Source organism: Quercus robur, chromosome 3 (assembly GCF_932294415.1).
Source record: "Quercus robur chromosome 3, dhQueRobu3.1, whole genome shotgun sequence".
NCBI classification, from domain to species: Eukaryota; Viridiplantae; Streptophyta; class Magnoliopsida; order Fagales; family Fagaceae; genus Quercus; species Quercus robur.
In genome coordinates, this window is record NC_065536.1 from 31,704,743 (window position 1) to 31,722,334 (window position 17,592).

The following is a 17,592-nucleotide window of genomic DNA, read 5'->3' on the forward strand; positions in this document are numbered from 1 at the left end:
AAAATAGTAGTGACGTGGTCGAAGGTGGAGTGCTAGAGACTAGGTCAGCTGACAATGGAGACAAGCAAGGGTTTGGGGGTAACCGATGGAGTGAAAGGATTGATCGGAGCTCAGTGTTTCACTGGGCGAATGATGTTGAAGAGAGAGGGAGAAAGAGAGAGAAATTACGTTTTTGAGTTTTGTTTAATTTTATTTTTATTGGCAAAAATATAGGTGAATTGGTTGTGTGAGGCGGTGTAGTTAAATTAGTTATGTACAATGCATATGACAAGGGACAAATATTAGTTTATTAGGGTGTGTTGGAGCTTATAACTCTAAACATGTTTGAAGTCAAATTTTGTCGTAAAAGAAATTGTTGAAATTAAAAGTCAAGAGTCTAAGTTAATTCTCATGGCTCACATAAACATTAATTAAGTCCAATATAACACACTACAAAAAACGCGGGCTGAAGCCGCGTTTTTGGAAAACGCGGCTACAGCCTTTCCTTTGAGCCGTGTTTTTGACGAACGCGGCTCAAAGGAAAGGCTGGAGCCGCGTTTTCCAAAAACGCGGCTCCACCCCTGGTCCTATTGGACGGCTCAGGCCGCGTTTAGCTGCCTAGGATTGAATCCGCGTTTTTAAGAAACGCGGCTTCAATACAATCCGGGAAATTTTTTTTTTTTTTTTTAATTATTGGTTGAGCTGCATTTAAAAAACGCAGCATAAAAAGTGCTTTACAAGTTTGGAGCTGCGTTTAAAACGCAGCTTAGACATTTAGCTTGAGCTGCGTTTAAAAAACGCAGCTTCTACATGTTTGGAGCTGCATTTCTTTAAACGCGGCTTCAACTTTCAGTATAAATAACAAAAAAAAAAAAAAAAAAAAAAAAACACGGCTATAGGCTTTGAGCTGCGGACTTTAGGCTGCGTTTATGGGGTCTTAAGCCTATAGCCGTGTTTTTGGGGTCTTAAGCTGCGTTTTTCAAACGCAGCTTTAGACCAGGTTTTTTGTAGTGACACTTGAAAATCCCAAAAAGAAAAAGGAAAATATCTAAGTAACTACTCACTGTATTTTTTTTTTTGGAAGAAGCTACTCACCGTGTTTAAGATGCAAAACAAATTATAATCATCTTCTTAATCACTATCTAAGGTTGAACTGCTTTCATCACTAATTAGGTGTTGTATGTTTTCAATATTGACTACTCATCTCAAGATGAATGCAAATGTAGAGAAATTAATGTAGTGAACAATAAATACATAAGCAAAAACATATATCACATAAAAACATTGCCAAAATAAATGCTTTAATTTTTTGGGGGAGGACAAGTTTTAGGAGAATGGTTAATTCCATGATTTTCATAGTGAAACCTGACCTTCTTTTATTACTATTTTTGTCCATTTTGATCTCATCTCTGAACTTATTCCTGTGAAAGATAAAAATGACCAAAACTATAAAATAAAAAACTCACAATAAGGGCAATTATTGAATTAAAACAATTTACCTGAAATGAAAAGAAGTATATTGGACGGGAGTGAAAGGGACCATGATGTACGTACGTATTTATAGAAGTCGAATCCTAATTGGTATGGGATTGGCTCCCATACTTTATCCTGCATGCATTATTTCTGCACAATTATTATTATAACCAATTAACCATAGGCTAGCCAAGCATCGATTCTCCACAAAAGAAAAACCATAGCCAAGCAAATCATGGATCTATATAGACGGATGGGATATGAGTTTCTTGTATCACAAGGGAAACCAAATTCCATGCTTCATAATCTTACTTTCCATTCGTGTGCTTACTTTTTTTCGTGGGGTCTCTATGTTTAGAATCTCTATGAACCTTTTTTTGCCATTGACTGAAAGCTTTTATCTTGTGTAATAAATGTAAAAGTCATTTTTTTTTTGGTATTAATTGAGTTTGGTTTCAAAGAGGAGAGAATTTCAATTTAATGATCTTTATTGATTAGAATCTCTTTTGGGCTCTTTTTTGTGTGCTAAATAACTTAAAGAAAGAAAAAGGTGGAGAGAACTTTGTGTGTCTTAAATGATGGTGATTGAAGTTATTGCCTTACGAATGCTAGATTATATAAGGCCTCTCAAGTCTCAAGTACTTTTACTATGGGTTGAAATGATGACGCAAACCCAAACCCAACATAGGGAAAAGGGTTGGAACCTGGAAATGTTTTTCTTCAATCTCAAACTGATGAACTTTTTAGTTTTTACCATGGCCATGCATGGGGTTCTTTCTCTCTTTTGGGGCTTCTTTTCTCTCCTCGATTATTGATGTCTACCTTATAACTATTATCGGTTAAAAATGATGACACAAAGAGTTGTATACTTTCTAATGGTTGAAGTCTCAAAAGTTTTTTATTTTTATTTTTTACTATATATATGTCGGCTAAACGCTTTTACCATAAAACCCTTTTTTTATATATAAAATATGGTGTCATTTATAGAAGTGTATACATAGGGTGGCAAAATTTAACACGACCCGCGAATTTGACACGACTAACTCGTTTATAAACAAGTCATAAGTTAAAACTAAACGGGTTTGGGTTATATTCGGATTAACATGGCAAATCCGTTTAATAAATGGGTCGAGTTCATGTTCAACATGCGAACCTGTCTGACCTTTTTAGCTTATTAAATTTTTTTTTTTTTTAATTATTGCTTAATTTATTATTTTTTTATATGTTTATTTCTATATTTATTGTTGTAATTGTATTTTAATTTTAGATATATGGAAATTAACAAAAATTATATAGGTTAGGTATGACATATTAATCAAATAGATTATTAAATGGGTTATTTGTATTGACTTTTACATGAATTTTCAATTAAATGAGTTAAACGTGTCAGGTTAGGTCGACCTGTTTAATAAATAGATCGTGTTCGGGTTGAGAATTCTTGACACGTTTACTAAATAGGTCGAGTTCGGGTTAACCCATTTAGCCAAATGCTCATGACTTGACATGACACGAACTCAACCCGCGAACATGAATTGTCACCTCTATGTATACGTTATAAATTACCAAAAAAAAAAAGAAAAAAAGAAAAAGAAAGAAGAAGCCAAGGAAAAGAAAGAGAGAAAGATCCACTCAAAGATATTGGGTCCCACATTTTAACCCTTAATTTATATTAGATATCAAAATCATTGCTTTATTTTCTTATCATACATCATGCACTGATATGGTACACTTACTAAGTTTCTATACATACATGCACTGATATGGTATGATTTGACATTAAAAATAGTTGGTTACCAAATTACACAATATGTCAATATGTAATAGTCTAGCAAAAAAATGTCAATATGTAATACGCTAGCAAAAAAATGTCAATATGTAATAGGACGAGAGCTTGATCTTTGCTCAAAAGAAAATTGAAAAGAATCAATGATTCTTTGGTTGCTTTTATAAAAAAAACATAGGAGTATTACACAATGAGATACCATATGTACTTAAAATGTACTTAAAAGGTAAAATATATCATGTCAATTTGGAGGCAACTTTTTTAATAGAGGTAGAATTTCTGTATATTAGTGCTGCTTTTGACAAAATAAGGTCGTAAAAAAAATTCGCAACACCCTCTAATTTGCTTACCATCTCAAACTTGGCTCACTCCAACCAATAAATTTTTTTTTTCAAAAGTTATAATTAATGTGTAGGGTGGTAAGAAAATAAGGTGTTGTTGTAAAATTATTTTGAATTATACCTCCACAAAACTACAGAAGAAGAGGTTTGGATTAAAGAGGTCCCCACTCTTTAATATATATCATTACTTGTAGGTAAGGATAAGGATATTCAAAATGAATTTTTTTTTTTAAATGTCAAATATTGATTATATTCCCTAGATAATAAGTTGATATATCATATGTTAATGCCCATCTGCAATGTTTGTCTTTGTATGCGAATTGGCAATTGGCTTAATATTACAGCATAAAGGTGCCAAGGTCCTTATCCAATACTGTATCTATTAGCAAGAAGCTGTAGTCGTTGAAAATGATATGCATGATTAGAAGGTTGGCTACAGCAATTAAAAAAGGAAAAGGCATAACTGCCATTCTAGAGCATAAAAACAATTATTGGTGTGTTTTTTGCTTTTTGGTAAAAGATTGTGCTTGATTTTTAAACATGCAAATGCAATGTTGTCAGTGTCACAAAAACAAAAAGTATTCCATTACAAAATTATCAATGTCATTATCAAAAATATATTTACAGGACATATTTAATATGCAACTTTAACATAGCTTCTTTCAAGTAACATATATTAGAATAACAACCGAGATGGTCCTCATGTCTTGAACTTTTGATATTACCATATTCCACAAATTCTCTAACATTGTGTTTGGCTGAAGGGGAAAGGGAAAGAGAGGGAAGTATTAGGGAAATGAGATAGTGGTTTAGTTCATTTTGTTTAGATATTTTCTAAAAAAGAAATGGGAAAAGAATTTGAGCAGATTTACATCCCTCCAAACTTCTCTTTTTTTTTTTTTTTTTTTTTTTTTTTTTTTTTTTTAAATTCTTCAAATGGGGCAGTTTGGAAGGAAAAGTTGGAGGATTTCATTTATATTCAAAATTTTAAAAATATTAAATTTTCCAATATGATATTATATATAATTTTTTTAATTTAAAAAAGAGTGATATAATTTATAATTTATATGATATCTTATTTTCTTCCTGTTTCATTTTAATTTCTAAATTATCATCTAATAATTTTATGAAATAAAATAAATATTCAAAACATCGAAACAAAAAGTAAGAGAAGAGAAGGATGCATTTTTGTCTCTCCATTTAATTTTTAAAATATTCAAACAAGTTTCTTTTCTCTATTCTTTTTTTTTACCATGTTTGGTTAAAAAAATTCATCTGATTTTATAACTATGAGCTTTTGTCTTTAACCTTTTCATCCATTAAAAAAGAAAAAAAAGGGGGGGGGGGGGGAGGGGGGAAGGAAAGTGCAAAGAATAATCAAAGTAAAGAATCTGAATCTGTAATAATAATAAAACTATAAAAAGGAGAATTTACATATTTAATAAAGAGGAGAATTTTGTCCCAAAAGAGAAAAAATAGAATTTATATATTTAATATTTAATAAAGAGGGTAGTGAGTGTAGTGCAATACAAGTATACCAACAATTTAGAGGTTAAGAAATTTTTGGTTTCTTGATCTCTTTAGAAGAAAGGGGAAAGAGTTTAAGCAAATTTAGAGGGAAAAGTATCCCTTCAAAATCGTCATTTTTAATTCCTCAATGAGGTAGTTTGGAAGGAAAAGTTGGAGGAGTTTCAATTATATTAATTTTTTTTTTAAATATCAAATTTTCCTTTTGATATTAATTTATATATAATTTTTTTAAAATTAAAAGGAGGGATATAATTAACAATTTATACGATTTCTTATTTCCTTCTTTTTCATTTTAATTTCTAAATTATCCTCTAATACTTTTATTAATATATATATATATATATATTCAAAACATCCAAACAAAAAGTAAGAAAAGAGAAGGATATGTGCTCCTCTCTCTCTATTTAATTTTTAAAATATTTAAATAAATTCCTTCTTCCCTTTCACTTTTACCATCTAATCATCTATCCTTCATTCAGATTAAAAAATTCATCTGATTAACTGTGAGGAGGTTAATGTCTTTAACCTTTTCATCCATTAAAAAAGCAAAAAGAAAAGTGCAAAGCATAATCAAAGTAAAGAATCTGAATCTGTAATAATAAATAAAACTATAAATGAGGAGAATTTACACATATATTTAATAAAGAGAAGAATTTTGTCCCAAAAGAGAAAAAAGAAAAAAGAAAAAGAAAAAAAGAGAATTTATATATTTAATTAAAAAAAAAATGGTAACTGAGTGCAGTACAATTCAAGTATAGTAACATCAACGACAACAACAGGAAGTTGTAAGTAAAACCAAACTTCAACATCATACAACTACACCACTTCCTGTGGAGTGGAGTGGAGTGGAGTTTCATCGTTTTGGTCATAATACAAAAAAATAATACTTCACTCGCCAACACTTACACAGTGTATCAAACATCACAAATGATTGTTCCGTATCATCCACGCGCAATGGAAACAAAGTTGGAAATACTTCTCATTATCCTCTTCACCCTTTTAGTTTACTGTGCTTTTTAAAAAAAAAATTTCTTTCTACTCTGTACCTACACTGTATACATTATAGAATAATAATATAGAAATAAAGAAAGAAAAGAAAGAAATCATTGGCTAATGTGCACATTACACAGATCCATTTGCTCTCTTCTTTCAACTCTTTTTAACATTTCAACCTGAAAGCAAAATACAAAAACAAAAACCCATTATCCTATTTTTTTTTAGCTTTATGAATATATTATATAAGTAATATTCTATATATATATAATAGAAATAATGGCCAATGATAATGGTTTTCTAACCACTAAGAATCTTTTCTTTTAACTCCAAAAAAGAAAAAAAAGAAAAGAAAAGTCTTACTCTTTCTCTTTCTCTCTCTCTCATTTCCGTTCCGTTTTGTTCTTACAGTCACAGATCCCATATTGCTTCTTCAAAAAAAGGGTGGGAGCTTGGTGTAGAAATGAAGAGAGAATTTATTCAGAGAGTGTTTCAGATCTGAGGGAAATAGCAAAGGTTGTTTGGAGCTATGGAGACAAGAAATGTGTGTTGCTGGTTTCTTGGTCTCTCTTTGACTTCCCTATAATTAAAACGACAACCCCATATCTATACTTTACTTTCTTTCTTTGTTTTTTTTAAGGCTAGCTTTGCTTTCTCTTTGAGGTTTCTGGGAAGCTGTGGTGGTGGTTGTTGTTGAGAGTTTCTTGCATTTGTCGGTGTTGTTTACTTTAAAGGGTCACTCAAAAAAGCAAAGAGCTTTCTGGGTTTTCTTTCTTTCTTTCATTTTCTAGTTGGATAGAGAGAGAGAGAGAGAGAGAGAGAGAGAGAGAAAAGAGTGAGTGAAAAAATGCTGGCGATTGGGAGCCCTACCATCAGTGTCCGTACAAGCACTAGTTGCAATGCTTTGCTCAGAGAGCTTCAGGTCCTCTTTTCTCTCTTTTTTTTGTTCTTGTTGGGTTTTATCATAATGAAATAAAGGTTCTAACTTTGTGTTTTATTAGTTTCTGGTTGTTCTGAAAGGCTGGTTTTTTTGGGTAGATAAAGAAGAGTTGTGGGTTTCTTCTTCTTCTTCTTGTTGCAAATACACTTTGCAATGATGGGGTTTGCTTTGTTGCGGTGTTTAAAAAGAAAGCTTTCTTTTTTGAGTGTCTCATAATGGGTCTAGACTCTAGTGGAGCTGCGAGTTAGGTTCTCTGTGCCTTATTTTACAGGGAAAGAGGGCGTTTGTTTCTACTTTTGAATTAAAGGCTTTGGTGGGTGTGTAATTATTGTTGACAAAAATTGATCATATGGGGTTTTATGTAACAGTTATTTAATGCTTTTCAGTGGGTTTGTTATTCAACAGAGCTTCTCCATTTTCTTGAATTCTTAAAAAAAAATTCATTGTAAAATCATGTGAATTTTGATGGATTTCTCCCTTTTTAACAATTTGACTGTTTTATTTTTTCCGCTTTCATGAGCTTTGTGGAATGGTGCATAAATGGAATTTCTTTTCTGGGTTTTACAAATTACTTCTGTTACAAATTTTCTGTTTCCGCATATAATTTTTTATGCTCTTCCTTATTTTCTCTTCTTTCTTTATTTATATTTTAAGAACAGTTTTCCTTTCCCACTTTTACTTTCTTTCAACTTTGATTAAAAATTTAAAGTAATTAGGGAGGTAGAATAGGCATTGAGATTTTGAGTGAGTTGAATAAAATTGCAATTCCAGTTCACCTTCATTTCAGCAAATAATTTTTTTTCCTGTTCCAGCTTTTCTTCTGTTCAAGTTTTGGGTAAATTTTGATAAGGGAGTAGATGATTATTTAAAATTTTCGTTAAGATTGATTGGTTTCTTGTCAATTTTTGTTTCATTTGAATGAGAAGGAAAAGTGTCCACATATCAAAATTCCTTAATTGATTTTGCTATTGTTATGAGAGCAGCAAATATGGAATGACATTGGTGAGAGTGAAGCAGACAAAGATCGCATGCTGTTGGAATTGGAGAGAGAATGCTTAGAAGTCTACCGGAGAAAGGTTGAGGAGGCTGCCAATGCCAAGGCACGCCTCCATCAGTCTGTCGCAGCCAAAGAAGCTGAACTTGCTACTCTCATGGCTGCTCTTGGGGAACTAAATCTTAACTCACCGGTATGATTATCATGTTTCTTTTATGCATTATCCTGAATATGCTTTTTTTCTGTTTGCAATAGCCTGCCCTTTTTTGGCTCTGAAAGTATAAATAAATCAGAGTCAATACGTTTTAGCTTAAATGATGCATCTTTCCTTTGGTCAAGGTGGAGGGTGAGGTAGTTGGTTCAAGACCTAGCACGTGTGTAAACTTACAAGATACCAGACATGTTAAGTTCTGAATATTTTCTACCTCTTTTCAACTTGTATCGTTTCAGTGTTCTTACTGATAAGTGAAGTCCTGATCCCCTTGTTTAGGGTATCTTTGGTGCCGCCAGACTGTTTGTCTTGTGATCATAATGCTCTTAATGAGGTTTTCAAATCATAATAGCGATAAAGATATGTGATTGTGTCTTTTTTGATTGAATATGCATTACTTTCCTTATATGTCTGTTGACTACTTGACTATCAGATTTCTAAATTTCAAAGGACCGGATGTATCAATTTTACAACATTTAGTTAACCTTTTTCCATTTTCAAGATTTATGAAAGTATTAGTGATGACATTCAGAATTTGGGCAACACAGTTGAGTTTAATTTAAAAGCTTTTTTTGTGTATGTGTGACATATACATGCAGCAGGAATAATCAATGAGCTGTTGGTGTAGTGAGGGTAGTAGTAAATAGTTTTAAATCTTTTGGCTCAAATTTATCCCAATTTTTATGAGAAAGCAACCCCATTTTTCACCTGGAGTTGATCAAAATATGTGGACTTACAAGATGATTTTGGGATTAGAGCTAGATCTCTACTATGAATTTGAAAATGTTGTAATAACTGTAGCTAAATTTTTTCCTGAAGCTAGTTGTGTAGCACTTGCTACATTTCACAAGTCTTTTCTGAGGGTGATAAAAATTATTATTATATTTATTTAATTTGTGTGAAATTCTGTAATATCACTTATATGAATAACATCACATGATTCACATTTTTGTTAAATTGTTAACAACCAATGTTGTGAGTGATCTTAAGTTAATTGTGCATGCATCGCTAGCTCATACATAAAGAAAGAATGCCAAGAGCCTTGTAGCTTAATGCATTGCCTGATTTTCCTTAGGGGAGAAGCTGGGTTCAAATTTCCCCACCCCCACTTGTGAGGGTGATGCAAGAAACCAGGCTCAAAAAGTGATATTTGGCGATTTGGTCATTGAATGGCATGTAAAGGGTATTGACCTGATATGCACTACTGTAGTTTTTCTTTCTTATTCACCATCACTCAGTTCTGTTTCAGAAACATTACCTTTTAATTCCTTTTACTCCCAATTATTCATGCTGTTAAATGGAGCTTAAATTTTATGTGTCACAACCCATGCCTCAAGATGTTTGGTAATGAAATGAGTTACTGCCACTAGGTTAACCTAATGCGTTGATTTATCCTGGTTGGTTAATAACCATGCTCCATGTCCTAGAAAGTTGAAGGCAACTGCATAACTGAAACAACTGCAAATGACTAATTAAATTGTTGATTATGGATTGACCTTTGTTCAACAATATTATCTAAAGCAGTTAACTGCAAGGCGAAAAGCTCAGAAGTTGTTTACTGAGTGCTTATGTTTTTACTTCCGCACTTAAAAGAACCAAAAAAAAAAAAAAAATTAAAGCCCAAAATGTTCAAAAATAAAATTACATTTTCCGATGGGATGATGTCATTTTGTGTACAGTTACCAATGCAAATCGTATATTGTGTAACTTTCCAAAAATTGGTTTTTGATATATCCCTGGTGTATATAGCTTGCAACTTGTTCTGTGCCTTTGATGAATCTTTTGCTTGTATATGTTTTGTGTAGATTGCAGGGTTCCAAATGACATTACTTATGGCTATTGCTCTTATATTGTGAAAGCTGTGTTATTTTGTATGTCAAGAATATGTATGTTTGTCATCATAAAATGAGTTGTGTGCAAAGCTCTGCTCTCTAAGAAATCAATCCATTTTTCTGAATGTTCACTTATTGGTTTAATTATTTGTCCATATATCTTGCAAAATTTTGGTGCATATTGGAATTACTCATCATGGATTGTCATCAACAAATTTGACTGTACAATATACGCCTTCATATTATGCACTTGCTGATCTGAATCTCACGGTTAATATACAGATTCAGACAGAGAAGAGATCAGCATCTTTGAAAGATAAACTTGCTTCTGTCACACCACTGGTGGATGATCTGAAAATGAAGAAAGAGGAACGAATGAAGCAATTTGCAGATATAAATGCACAAATTGAAAAGATCAGTGGAGAAATTTCTGGATACAGCCATGTCAACAATGCCATGATTGATTCATTAACACTGGATGAACTGGACTTGTCATTAAGAAAGCTCACTGAATATCAAACACATCTTCGCACTCTTCAAAAGGAGAAGGTATCCATGTAATGATATGAAATGGATATTGAAATTCTTTCTGGCTGCTTGCATGGTGTTATGTTACAACTTCTCATGAACCATCTTAATTAATTTATCAAATTCAGTGTTTAATTAGATATTACTGGGTGGAATTTAGAGAAGTTTAAATTTGCTGTATTATCTCACGACTCATGCATGGCATAGACTCATAAATGGATTTGCTTCTTAGATGAGAATTTTTCAAGATAATAAAGAAACTTTTGTACATGTTTAATATTTTCATGTTTTGGGCTGATGCGAATAAACTTTTCCTTCCTTTCAATCACAATTTGATAATTTGTGAACATACTTATTGCCTTTTGCAGTCTGACCGGCTTCATAAGGTTTTGGAATATGTGAATGAGGTGCATTCTCTTTGTGGTATGCTTGGCTTGGATTTTGGGCAGACTGTGAGTGATGTGCATCCAAGCTTGCAAGGGACAAGCATGGAGCAGTCGACAAATATCAGCAATAGCACATTGGAAGGTCTGGAACAGGCCATTGTCAAGTTGAAACTAGAAAGAAAAGCTCGAATCATGAAGGTAATTTGGACAACCACATTATTGTCTATTAAATTTGTCTTTGCTATTTAAATTAAAAAAACCTGCTCCGGGATGCAGGTGAAAGATATTGTGGCATCGCTGTTTGAACTTTGGAATTTGATGGACTCACCGAAGGAAGAGAAGAATCGTTTTTCAAGGATTACTTCTATTCTTAAATTGTCAGAGACTGAAATGACAGGGCCTGGTGTTCTTTCAACAGAGATAATTGAACAGGTCTTAAGAGCAACCTTAATTTTATTTTCTTTCTTTAATTTGTTAATTCTTGAAATATGGGTCCTCAACTACTAGTTATCTCATTGTCTCTTGTAGGCATCAGCAGAAGTGGAGAGGCTTACTAAATTGAAGGCAAGCAGAATGAAGGAACTTGTTATGAAGAAGAGGTCAGAATTGGAGGAAATATGTAGAATGACTCATATAGAACCTGATACAAGTACAGCAGCTGAGAAATCCAGTGCACTGATAGATTCTGGTAATATATTTTGTTTCCGAGAAGTATCTCATGCATCGGATATATGAACCCTACCTCTCATTGTGTGTGGGACCCACATACTGAGTGGCTGTGGGACCCACATACTGAGAGTTAGGGTGCATATAGCCGATATGCACCCTATAATGCTAGTCATGCATACTTACATAAATATACACATTCTCTGAATTTTTTTTGGCAAACAATGGTACAATGTGAACCTTGCTGTCTTTGTTCAGGTCTTGTGGATCCTTCTGAACTCCTGGCAAATATTGAAGAAGAGATAGTCAAAGCAAAAGAGGAAGCTGTGAGCCGAAAAGAAATAATGGATAGGATAGACCGATGGCTTTCTGCCTGTGAAGAGGAAAATTGGCTTGAGGACTATAATCAAGTAAGCTGGAAACTTTGTTGTTATAGTGTTTCATTGTGCTGATAGCACAAGGGGCTAAGATTAGGATTTTCGTTGATTTCTTTCTCTTCCTCATCCTTTTTGTCTTATTCTTCTTCATATTACACGGATCCTTTTTTTTTTATTTTTTGGGGGGGGGGGGGGGGGTACAATTTAGCTTCTTAAGTTTATATCTGACCCAAATGGGCTCTAATTTGATCTGCAAACAATATTTACCATTGGAATATCTTGGAAGGATAACTCTTCATGTAGAACATTCTGTTGAATTACAGGATGATAACCGATACAATGCAGGGAGGGGTGCTCACATTAATCTTAAACGTGCAGAAAGAGCTCGAGTGACTATAACCAAAATTCCAGGTATTGCTTTCTTATTGATACTACCCTTTCCTGTGGTTGCACTGTATTTTGGAGCTAACCAGGTACTTTTTCCAGCAATTGTTGACAATCTGATAAACAAAACACTAGCCTGGGAATATGAAAAGAAGAAGCTATTTCTCTATGATGGGGTGAGCTCCTTAAGCAATATGAGCTTTCTTAGATGTGCTTTCTTTGTAGCTTTATTCTCTGAATTTTTAATTATTTGCAGGCACGGTTGGTATTGATATTGGAGGAGTACAAAATAACCAGACAACAGAAAGAAGAGGAGAAGAAGAAATTCAGGGTAATTCAGCTTGCATTTATTCATATGCATCATTGTGAAATCTGTTGTGTTTCATAAATTCCCGGTCAAGTTAATTGCAAGTATTTAGATGATGTGTATCATGTCCTTTTAATTGGAATATAGATGCCGTTTCTAATGATATAAATGAACTAGATTTTTGTTAATGATATGAGATGGCTTAATTCCATTTATTGAATTATTGCATGTTTCGATATGGTCCTGTATTAAGTCTTTGCAAGATCTTGTAGATGATATAGTAGACCTCTTGATTTTTGCATTTTAGGACCAAAAGAAGCTTCAAGATCTGCTTCTCACTGAGAAGGAAGCCATGTATGGGTCAAAACCTAGTCCAAGAAAAAGTAACAGCTTTAGGAAGCCAAATGGCTATCGTGCAAATGGAAATGGATCCATGCCTCCCACACCTCGTCGTAACTCAGTTGGCAGTGCAACTCCGGAGCTCCTTACCCCTAGATCCTACTCTGGGCGTCAAAATGGATATTTCAAAGAAACGAGAAGGTTGTCTACCACTCCACTGAACTTTGTGGCAATATCAAAAGAAGACACAATGTCGACGTATGCATCCATTTGTGGCTCTGAGTCTGGGTCCCCTCGGTTGAATTGAAAAACTGGAAATTGGTATGTTACCATGTTTTGCCTATTCTTGACCTTGTGCTGTTTTGTTGCCGTGCTTTTCATCTGTTGCAGTGGAACCTAGTATCAAATAAGCAAATATCATATGATGAGACACATGTACAAAACACACAAGCATGCAATGAGACTTCATTTTAGTGGTGTTCAAAATATAAAATCTGGGTTTAACCAAATGAACACCACTATGATTATTGGGATTTGATATTTGATAATATATTTGTGCAGGACAGGCTACCTTCTACGCGTTTGACGACTGTACACTCAGTTAGAGCCAGCGGATAACCTTGTGAATACGAAAGGGATTGTATACTAGTGTATGCTTGTGATTTGTTAGAAGTTCTTGGCTATAGTAACTGACAATTGAGGATTTGAATTTGGATGTCATCTGCTTGGAAGAACATTGGCTTCAGGAACGAGGGGTGACACCGTTAGATAGTTGTTTGGGAATTTACTTTGTTAACTTGGAAGTCATATTGACCAAAAATAGGGAGCACTGATTGTGGGAGTTGTTATAGTAGCAGCACTGACCTACATGTATTTTGTGGATTTTGCTTTGTGTTTTGCTTATTCGTGTATGTATATATGTATTTCAGTGTGATGTTTACCATTTTATGTAGGAACCTTGATTCCTTTTCTTTGGAGATTGCATCATTTAGAAATTTCTGTGATGATGTGGGTGTCTGCCATCTGTACTATTTATTTTGTTTATCTTCCGCTGTAGAATTTACCATACAGCTGGTTGCCTCAATTCAATGGTTGGAAATTGTTTTGTATGAAGCGTAATCAATTTCTAGTAAGAAAAATTGAGATGAACCAAAACGTGCGTTGGTTGTTGGGCATGCAGTGGGGTGAGGTGATTGTCGTTAGGTGTGTGGAGGGCCAATTTGATCGTGGGGTGGTTGCATTCGGTATGTATGCGCTGAGTTGGCTGTGAAATGTTTGATCTTAACCTATTAGTGGCCGATCTAGGATGTGAGATTGTGAGTGGCCAATCCATTGGCAGAGAGGCCTGCATTTGATACTTACTAAACACACAGCATATAATTTGATAATTCAATAGTTACAAAATGGGGGCAGTATTTGAACCCTGAATGTTTATATTAAAAACATCAAGAGGTGCAGTTACAGGGTCCCTGGCAAATTTGGAAGCTAAGTTGGGGGGGGGGGGGGTGGGGGGTGGGAAACCCAATATTTTGATAATTTGATAACTACAAAAGGGGAGTAGTATTTGAATCTTGAATGTCTATGTTAAAAACACAAAGAGGTGCTAGTTACAAGGCTCTTTGTCTAGGAAAATTTAAATAATATAGTTTCAACTATAATTTATTTACTAATTATTAACAAATATTTGTAAAGGGATAAAAAAAATTATTCGCAATGTTCAGCATATATGGGAAATGAATAATTTAATCAAGTAGCTCATTAACAAACTCGAGCTTGTTTGTCAAGAAAATGAATTAAGCTTTAATATCTAATCATATTTGACATTGAGCTCAAGCTTAACTTCTATTTAAATTAAAATCAAATGAAAAATTATGATTTTTTAAATACATGGCTTAACTCATTTATCCCGAAGTAAGAACTAGATGAATTTATAGTTTTTGTTTCATTTGGATGTGTATTGTATTTTATATTTACTTATATATATATATATATATAAAGTAGATTGACAAATAAAAAAAACTAGATGAATCTATAGTTTTTGTTTCATCTGGATGTGTATTGTATTTTCAAAAAAAAAAAAAAAAAAAAAAAAAAAACAGACAAAGAGAAAAGTCCAAATATAGGTAAATTGGCAAATGAGTTGGATAGGGTTAGGTTAACGAGTTTTGAGTTAGATCAAGTTTGGGTCAAAATGAAAAACATGTTGTCCTAAATGAGTTGCAAGCATGTTGGGTTGATCAGGTTACAGAGCTAGGCCGTCAAGTTAATTGGGTTATGTTCAACTGGTATTATTTCATATGAAAGAAAAAATTAATTATTATAAAAAAAATTATATTGTCTTTGTCTTCCTTTTAATACAAATAAGAGAATAAATAAAAAAAAAATACTAAAAAATATAAAAGTAAAATAATACATAAATTCTCAAGTTTACACAATCTAAAGTTCATTAATAATATCATCACCATAAAGAGAACCAAAAAAAAAAAAAAAAAAATAAATAAATGTAGTGGACCATTTGCAAGTTATCAACATTCTTAAGTGTATATGTTCCTGTTGCATGTAAAATAATAATAAACTTGAATTAGCAAGAAAGATAACTAAGAAAAAATTTTAAGAATAAAAAATAACGTATTAAGTAAAGAAAAATATGTAAATATTTAATATGAATTGTACCATAATTTACTCAATATTAGTAGTAAATCTAGCATTAGAAATATTCATACTTGAGAAATGCATCTCAAGTAAGAGATTAATTTCGTTAGTATTTTCATCAACAATAATTTTAATATAACTTAAGTATACAATGAAAGTGAGTCACTAAAGAATTGTAATTTTATACATGTGGCAATTTTTTGTAAATGAGTCAAATTACCTTCAAATCCATATAACCATATTCAAGTGCACAATGAAACTTTCACATTCCCAGTCAAAAGACAAGATTAATGTACAGGGTAAGAATTCTACTCCCATGCCAAAAGTTGATTCAAAAGCAACAGTGGCTAATATGCCAAATTCCATTGAGCCGAAGAAATGTCCCTGACTCTGTTTTTTGGCTGCATAATTCAAGGGTCTGTTCAATGTTAAGTCCGCATATCATGTGGCTAGGAGGCTCTTAATTGATGTGAACCGAGGTGGAACATCGAGGGATTGTGCTGCAAAAAATGTCTGGACTGCAATATGGAAGCTTCGGCTTCGAAACAAAATAAAAGTTTTTGCCTGGAGAGCTTGCCACGAGATCCTCCCAACTGCAGCGAATCTGACCAGAAGAAAGGTGATTACGGATGATAAATGCTCGGTCTGTACAAGGGAAACGGAGTCCACCTTTCATGCACTTTGGGATTGTGCAGCGGTCCAAGATATCTGGGCTGGAAGTTCTCGAAAGTTGCAGAAAGCTAGACACGGCCAGACTGATATGATGCACCTGATGGAGGAGTTCTTGGAGCGCCTTTATCAAGATGAGCTTGAGTTATTTTGGACCCAAGCGTGGATAGTTTGGAACCAGCGTAACTGCTTGCTGCATGGAGGAAAAATGAAGGTTCCAAATAGTTTGACTAATCGGGCTGAGGACTATATTACAGAGTTCAGAATCGCGCAAACCCGGCTGGACGCACAGAGGACACAGCAACCAAAAGGAGATACATGGCAGCCACCACCACCAGAGGCGTACAAACTGAATTTTGATGCAGCTGTATTTCCGGATTCAGGCAGAACAGACTATGGTGCAATTATTTGAAATGATAAAGGAGAGGTAATGGCTGCTATGACTGCTAGTGGTCCGATGGTGTGCGCAAGTGATGAAGCAGAATTTCTTGCTTGCCGAAGAGCCATAGAATTTGCAGTGGATGCTGGATTTTCGAGGATGATAACTGAAGGGAACAACATCAATGTCATTCATGCCATCTCTTCTTCTTTGGAAAACGCTTCAACATTTGGCAATGTTGTGGATGACATTCGACATTGATGCAGGGTTTGCAATGGGTTAGTGTTTGTTGTGTTAGGAGGGGTGGAAATCGAGTAGCACATGTTTTGGCCCAATATGTTAGAAATACTTTAGATGAGGATGTATACTGGATGGAGGACTCTCCTCCACCAGCAATTGATGCTTTGTATTGTGACATTTCACTTCTTTAATGGAATGAACATTCCCCTTTCAAAAAAAAAGGAAAAAAAAAAAAAAAAAGCAACCGTAGCTACAAGAATACTCAGTAGATCATGTACCATTAAAAAGAGCTCAGACAACTTATTTTAATTCTTTTTCCACCAAAAGAAAACATGCAACTTTGTTGCATATTACCTTCCAAAAAAAAAAAGCAAGTCTTTTTTAATAAGTTTCCTTCTTTAAAAATGGGTTGGGTAGGATACGGGGTGACTTGTTTTTTCTATGGGCTAGGTTTGGATTGGGTTGTATTAATGAGTTTAGGTCTTATTTTTCCAAGTCTAATAGTTTGTATGGATTGAGGGGAAAGGAGAAAAAGAGTAAAGTAAAATTTGCCTAAAATTAACCTATTTTCAATTAAATTTAATTTATC

The 17,592-nt window shown here is 33.7% G+C and overlaps 2 protein-coding genes across 3 annotated transcripts; both read left to right on the forward strand.

Annotated features, from left to right (window-relative positions):
- Positions 1-6,427: 6,427 nt before the first annotated feature.
- Positions 6,428-14,067, forward strand: LOC126717794 (65-kDa microtubule-associated protein 6). Of its 2 annotated transcripts, none has more exons than XM_050419695.1 (12): positions 6,428-7,021; positions 8,023-8,226; positions 10,359-10,625; positions 10,973-11,188; positions 11,267-11,422; positions 11,519-11,678; positions 11,915-12,066; positions 12,357-12,444; positions 12,520-12,593; positions 12,674-12,748; positions 13,032-13,384; positions 13,625-14,067. In XM_050419695.1, the coding sequence occupies exons 1-11, from the start codon at positions 6,947-6,949 to the stop codon at positions 13,368-13,370; spliced, it is 1,806 nt and encodes a 601-aa protein (XP_050275652.1). In that variant the 5' UTR covers positions 6,428-6,946; the 3' UTR covers positions 13,371-13,384; positions 13,625-14,067. The 2 variants fall into 2 exon arrangements, with proteins under 2 accessions (XP_050275652.1, XP_050275653.1); XM_050419696.1 differs by having other exon boundaries at positions 13,630-14,067.
- Positions 14,068-16,005: 1,938 nt separating this feature from the next.
- LOC126719524 (uncharacterized) lies at positions 16,006-16,796 on the forward strand. Its single transcript, XM_050422065.1, has 2 exons — positions 16,006-16,014; positions 16,131-16,796. Exons 1-2 carry the CDS (start codon positions 16,006-16,008, stop codon positions 16,794-16,796), a joined length of 675 nt encoding a protein of 224 aa, XP_050278022.1.
- Positions 16,797-17,592: the final 796 nt, after the last annotated feature.

Excerpts from the sequence above, each read along its gene's own strand:
- LOC126717794 (XM_050419695.1), top strand. The coding sequence starts at position 6,947 with ATGCTGGCGATTGGGAGCCCTACCATCAGTGTCCGTACAAGCACTAGT. Across the intron at positions 8,227-10,358 it reads AACTAAATCTTAACTCACCG|ATTCAGACAGAGAAGAGATC; the intron begins GTATGATTATCA and ends GTTAATATACAG. Across the intron at positions 10,626-10,972 it reads GCACTCTTCAAAAGGAGAAG|TCTGACCGGCTTCATAAGGT; the intron begins GTATCCATGTAA and ends TGCCTTTTGCAG.